Here is a 6,527-nt window from a genome sequence, read left to right on the forward strand (position 1 = left end):
GGTTCTTCTATGTAAAATGAGACTGTCCTCAAAAAAAAGACGGTGGAAAACAATTCAGGTGACACATGTCCAGCAGTCAGCACCACGCTTGGCACATACTAAACGCTCGTAAATGACAGTTATTAAGAGAAAAGATTCCGGAGCCGCAGGGCCTGGGTTCTACTACTTCCCCTCCATGACCTTGACCTCAGCTTCATCTATAAAAGGGAATAATAGTACCTACCTCACAAAGTTGTTATGAGAGTTCAACGAGCTCACAAATGGAAAGCAGCCTGCACACAGCAAATATGAAAGTATCAGACTATAATGCGCACAGATTACAGAACAGGAGCCAGAGAGATCACAACCTGCTGCTGCAGGTCACACAGCAAGTGAGAACCCAGGCCTGTCCAGGTCACTCACCAGCGGCTCCAAGTCCGGCAGACTCGCATGCAAATGCACAGCTCTCGGGGCCCGAGGTGCTGGAAGACACGAAGCCAGGCGGCACGGGGCAGGGGGTGGTCGGATCCAGCGGCCAAAGGCAGCGTGTCGGGCTCAGGGCTTCGAGGTGGGGGCCGTACCACGTGCCTCTCCAGCTGTGGGGGCCGGGGCGGTGGGGCGGGGCCCAGGGGCCAGCTGAGGAGGGGCCCCCCACTGCCAGGGCGCACAGCCCGCCGCCCCCCACGGTTCTCCTTCTCGCCCGAGCTGCCCCGGGCTGGCCGTCGCCCATTCCGGGCCTCGCCAGGGGCCTCATCCTCACTCAGCGATGTGCCTGAAGAGTCGGAGTCAGAATCCGAGTCTGAGGAGGACGAGGAGGTGTCAGGCACCCGCTCCAGCAGCTGGCACATGCGCTTGAAACGTTCTAGCTTCTCCCTCTGTGGTGATGGGGACGGCACTGCTGGGCCCTCGGCAGAGGCCAAAGGCGGCTTTGGTTTCTGCAAGGAGACAGGGGGAGGCTGTTCTAGGGGCCGACGTGCACTTTCCCGCCTCCCTGCCCCTGAGGAGTCAGCAGGGGACGAGCAGCCCGAGACAGTCTTGAGTTCCAGCTGGGGCTCGGCCCCTGAACGATGTGAGGCCTCAGCTGCATGTCCCTCTGGACCTTGATCTCCTCATCTGTCATAGGGAGACACTGATTCAAAGAATTAAAAGCCTTATGGGTTTCAACAGCTTATGACTTTCCAAAGGCGGTGAATAGGGAGAACAATAAGAGATACAGTTTTGAGTATGGGCTTGGCTACCAACTCTCAATGACCTTGGGAAGCCCCTGGCTCATCATCTGCAACACAGAACGCTGGACTAGATGATTCCAAGTATCTGTCCAATGATGTGAGTGACAGAGCGTCTCACACTCGCTAACCCATCATATCCTCACAGTGCTTACATGGAATGGCAACCTGGGCCACTCTTCTTAGATGTGACGAGACTGAGGCTCAGAGAGACCATGTGACTAGCCCCAGATTACAAAATGACAAATAGCAAAAGCAGGATTTGAACACAATCAGGCAGACCCTTGCATTTGTGTGTCAGGGCAAAGTGACATCTGAATTTCAGCCTTGCTGTGCGACCCCAGGCAAGTCTTTTAACCTCTCTGGGCCTCCTTTTCCACAAATCTAGGTACGTTTCACAGTTCACACAGCTCATTTACTTTCAATAGATGTAAACAGTTCCGTGGGATAGGTGGGTAGGGTAGGCAGTATCATCGCCTTCACAGATGAGGAAACCAAGGTTCAGAGCAGCTGACAAGTTGCCAAGACCACACAAGGAGTCAGTGGGCAGGGATCTGAACTCAGTTCTTTTCCCTTTAAGATTTGGAAAGATGACGCAAATGGATCAGATGACACCCCAAGGATTCCTGGAAGGTCCTGCAGCCTGGCCCCAACCCACCTCTCCCCCTCCACTCTTCCCAGGGGTCCATATGCCCATTGTGGCCAAATGGAGCAGGGGCAGACAAGATGAGCAGGAAGAGACAGATCTCTGTCTCCAGGGTGGAGGGTGGGGCAAGGAGAGGTGGGAGGGGGAGGGAGGAGGTCCCCGGCACACCTCCCAGTTCTCGGGAGGGAGCCCAGGGTGGCAGGACGAGAAAGCCTGGCTCGGATTCAGAACCCTGGGGGGCAGAAGGCCGGGGCCGCCTGGGTCCGATCCTCGGAGGAGGCAGGCATCTCCACCCACCTTCTTCAGGTGCCTCTCTCGGCCTCCTTTCACCTACCAGAGTAAGAGGGAAATATGGGGAAATGGAGAGACCCCATTAGCCCCTCATTGTCCACAAAGCTAATATCCATGCGCTCTTCCTAGACTACAAATCCCAGAAGCCCCCATCTCAGGAAGAACTCTGAGCATGCTCACCTCCCAGTGTCTTGGCTCACTGAGCATGCTCTCATCTTCTCTTTCTTCCCCCTCAGGCCCTTTCCAGCCCTTCCTTCCTCCTCTGTAGCAGCTAAATTGAGCATGCTTTCTCCCTCCTACCTGAAGCACCCTGGGCTCCCAAAGCTTCCCGGCCCAGTACCAGTTGCACCTCACCTGTACCTCTCCTCCCCACTGAGCATGCTCCACCTCCTCCCAACACCTCCTGAACTACATCTCCCAAAAACCCCTTGGGGAACCCACAGCGCGCAGCATCCTAGGCCCACCCTCCCCAAAAAGGAACAAGACTACTGCTCCCAGAACCGCTTGGGCCAGGCCTAGTGAGCATGCTCCCTGGCTCACCTTTTTCCTTGGGGTGGGGGGCTCATTCCCTGCCTCCCTCTCCTTTCTTTTGGGGGGCCCAGGCACGTCCTCTGGGGGGGGCCCAGCAGGTAGGGGGCCCTTGCGCCTGGGTGGGGGTGGTGGAAGCGGCGGCTCCTCCGTCAGCTTCCATCCACTCCCCAGGCTGGCGCCCTCCTCGCCGTTGTCAGCCCTGCGACGGCCTGGTCCCTCACCTGAATCCTGGGGAGATGGAAGCTGGGGGTGAGGTTCTATCCAGCTCTCTGACCCACTGCATCCCCAGAGTCCAACACCCAGCCCAGCCCCTATCCTTACCTTGCTGGTCCGGCCTTCCTGGGTGCAGCGAGGGCACTCCCAGCAGTTAGGGATCTCCGCATTGATGACACCCTCAGCCTTCCCCATCTGTAGGCAGAGGGCAGGGAGTGGATGTAGGGTGCCAGTAAACCCAGAGGCAGCATTCCCCAGGGCCATCACCTTCAGACTCCAGGGCCCCCAGGGCCATCACCTTCAGGCAGCCAGGGTGGACGATCTCATTGCAGATTGTACACTCCATGAGGCTCAAACCAAATTTCTCTTCCTCTCCCTCCACTGTGTCCTCCTTTCCAGCCTCCCCACATAAGAGGCACACAGCTGTGTGTGGGAGCACGGGCTGTTGGGGAAGAGGGGGTGTTAGGGACCCTGAAAGCAAGCAACGGGGAGACCCTTCCTTCTGGGGAGCCTGGCCAGATGCTGGATGAAGTTCATAACCCACGGGCCAAGATAGATCAAATCCTCAATTTGATTTGGCAGTGTGACCTTGAACAAGTGATTTAACCTCCCTATATCTTTGTTTCTCCATCTGTAAAATGGCGCTAGGCATTTTTCTTCTGCAGGACTATTGGAAGAATGAGATAATGCATGAAAGGCACTCGATACATAGTTGTTATCACTGTTGGAAATGTTGCAGCTAGAGTCAGTGTCTGTGTGTGTGACCCTGAAAATCGTAGCTGGCTTTGCCAAAGAGAAACACTGTGGCAAATATGACAATAGTACTGAGAGAGAGCTGCAGCAGATGTAGCAGCAGCTTGGGATGATTCTGAGTTTGCTCAATGGGCAGCCCAAGAGTTGCTCTGGAGCCTACAATGAACCAGGTTTTGGCAAGACTCCTGGGAACACTAAAAGGTCCCATGGGAAAGAGAGCGGCCTTCAGACAACTTGACTTTGGGGAAGGAAGTGGTAACATGGAGTCATCTGAGGGATGCTGAAGGTCAGGAGACAGCCCCAAGGAAAAAGTAGGTCGGGAAAGGAGGAACAGAAAAGCAAGTCAAGAGTTTGGGTACAAAGGGAGAGAACGGGGTGCTGTGGGGTAAAGAGGCAGCAAAAAGTGGCTGGAACGAAAAGGTGGTCCTCCAGGAGGGGGCGCAGGAGGCAGCTGGCTCCTTAAGGCTGCTGGACAAGGGCCAACTTCTGGAGCCCTGGGAAGCTCAAAGGAAGAAATTCACATTCTTCAGGTACCTACTGTGTGCTGGGCCTGGCAGCAGAAACACTCACATCCATACTACTGTTTAATCTTTACCACTAGGCAAAGGAAATGTTTCACAGAAAAGATACCTTGAGGTTCAAAGTGTCTGTTCAAGGTCACACAAAGGGTAAGCCTGGCCTCAAATTCAAGATCCCTATGGCAGGTGAGGAAGAGGCCAAAGAAGGCTAAGACCTATTCACGGGGCCCGGCTCTGGAAGTGGATCTCTGTGCACAAATCCCTCTAGGGAGGGATACGAGATGGGGTGAGTTCTCTATGGGTCTGTGCCTCTGAAGCTGGGAAAAGCATGAAGGTAGGCACTAACTAGGTTAGATTCTTCTGGGTGCCCTAACATTGCCCCCAGCTTGGAGCTGAAGACAAAAATGGGCCTGATGGACATTCGGACAAAACAGTGAATAAATTCATGAACAAACAGCAACTCTACAGCACACGCTAGGAAGCAGCCCAACCCAGAAAGGCACTTGGGCCAGCTGGGGAAGGGTACCCAAAGCCCCAGGGCTGTTTGACGAGGTGGGGGCAGAACTCACGGCAGTGCACTGCCGGAGCAGGCACGACTGCTTCATGCGCCCGGGCCCCCCGAACTTCTTCATGTCTCGGCAGAAGTGGCAGTCCCCGCACTCAGTTCGCACACAGGCCCGGCAGCGGCGGCAGCGGGTTCGGCGTCGGCGCGCTCCGGCCCCCGGCCCCCGGCTGCTCGACGACATTGGGGGCGTCAGCAACGCCGAGGGCTATGGGTAAATGATGGCAGGGTCAGGTGGGCCCACCGAGGCCCTGGCCTGGGAAACTCCTAGCAGAGCCCTCCCCTTTCCTAGGCAACCAGAGCTTGCCCTCTTACCCAGGGAGAGACAAGGAGGTCATCCCTCCTGCTGTGGGGGAGGAGCGGGGGGGGGGGGNACTACTCCCTCCACTCAAGACCTCTCTCCAAAGCAGCTCATCTGACTCCTCTGGGAGCCTGAGAACTGGCTTCCTGACCTCACTTCTCTTTCCTCCTTACACTTCCTCAGTGTTTTCTTGCCTAGCCCAGGGATGAGGAAGGGACTGGGCCTCTGCACTGACCTCTCCACACCAAAGCTCCTTGGAAAGCCAGGGGCTCCTTTTCTGTGGAGTTACCTTACAGAGGCCCCAACCCTTCCTCTTTTATCCAAACGTAAATACACCCCATGCATTCCCCAACCTAAAATGTCCCAGACTTACCTCCAAAATACCCACAGATTCCTGGGTAGAAGCTCCAAACATTTCTTCCTCCCTCCTTTCTCTCTCTCTCACACACAACTACCACCCAATCTCTCTTCCCCCAAAACCTATATATTGTCAACAGATCTGATGGGATGCCTGCCCTCCCCCATCCCTAAAGATTCACTCTGCTGACCAGGGCTCTGAGACACCCCCTCCCACCACGATGCTTCAGAGCCATCCCTCAGTCCAACATCTCAACTCCTCTGCTCCCCACAGAGCTCCCTCTGTCCCAAGACACCCTCCTCTTGGATCTCTCAGGTCAATCTGGGCAATCTCCCAGATTCCCTGGGATTCTAGAATCCACCCTGACATCTCCACAGAACTCAGGATGGGCTCAGTCCTACATGTCTTCCACCCCCCAACCCCCAAGCTTTCCAGGCTGCTTTCCATTCCTAATTGTCTAGAATCCCTTGGGCTCCCCTTCCCATGGAAACCAGATCCTCCAAGATCCCATACAGACTCAGCAGGCCTGGAGGGTCTCTTCGTGGCCAGAGTCTTACCCCAGCTTCCCCCTTTCCAGGGACTTCCAGACCCATCCATGGGGGGAAGGGGCCCTCCAGTGCTTCAGGGGAGGGGCCTGGAGGGCGGCGACTGCAGGCGGGGATGGGGGTCTGCAAGGGGAAGCAGGGTCTAGGAAGGAAGGCCAGTTCCCCAGGGTTGAGAGGTAACAGGAAGGAGGGCTGGAGATGAGGAGTTTGGAGCAAAGAGAGAGGGCGAGGCTGGGGGCGGGGAAGGCAGAGAGAGGCCGGGCTGAGGATGAATGGGAGTGGGAGCTGCCCAGGTCTGGGGGTGAGGAGGAGCCGCATGAACCCACCTCACACGTGTCCCGGGAGCCATCTCTCCCTTCTCGGCAGCTCCCGGCGGGTCGGCGGCCATCGGCGGCGNGGCCCCTCCCTCCGGCGGAGGCCGGGACGGCGGCGAGTGGAGATGGGGGGCGCCAGGGGCGAGGCCCTCCCACGGGCTGCGGCGCGGCCCTTCCAGGGGGAGGTCCTGCTCTGGGGGGCTCAGTCCCTCAGCCCCCCCAGGCCAACGGGGGCTCCTCGGGCGCAGGGTGCTCAGCTTCTGCCCGGGCCCCACTCAGTCCGGGGTCTG

The 6,527-nt window shown here is 57.0% G+C and overlaps 1 protein-coding gene across 4 annotated transcripts in view; it reads right to left on the reverse strand.

The window, feature by feature from the left end:
* Positions 1 to 6,316, reverse strand: part of FBXL19 (F-box and leucine rich repeat protein 19) — an 18,416-nt gene extending 12,100 nt beyond the window's left edge. Inside the window, exons 1-7 of one of the 4 annotated variants that reach the window (XM_077760328.1) lie at positions 6,250 to 6,316; positions 4,727 to 4,927; positions 3,185 to 3,328; positions 2,995 to 3,081; positions 2,683 to 2,916; positions 2,020 to 2,181; positions 403 to 914 (exon numbers count right to left, since the gene is read on the reverse strand). In XM_077760328.1, the coding sequence (XP_077616454.1) occupies positions 403 to 914; positions 2,020 to 2,181; positions 2,683 to 2,916; positions 2,995 to 3,081; positions 3,185 to 3,328; positions 4,727 to 4,903 (1,316 nt within the window). In that variant the 5' untranslated portion in view covers positions 4,904 to 4,927; positions 6,250 to 6,316. Of the gene's footprint in view, positions 1 to 402; positions 915 to 2,019; positions 2,182 to 2,682; positions 2,917 to 2,994; positions 3,082 to 3,184; positions 3,329 to 4,726; positions 4,928 to 5,393; positions 5,495 to 6,249 lie in introns of those variants that run through there. The other 3 variants (XM_077760327.1, XM_077760329.1, XM_077760330.1) reach the window with 3 other exon arrangements.
* Positions 6,317 to 6,527: the final 211 nt, after the last annotated feature.

Source organism: Crocuta crocuta, unplaced genomic scaffold, assembly GCF_008692635.1.
Source record: "Crocuta crocuta isolate KB4526 unplaced genomic scaffold, BGI_CrCroc_1.0 scaffold73, whole genome shotgun sequence".
Lineage (NCBI taxonomy): Eukaryota > Metazoa > Chordata > Mammalia > Carnivora > Hyaenidae > Crocuta > Crocuta crocuta.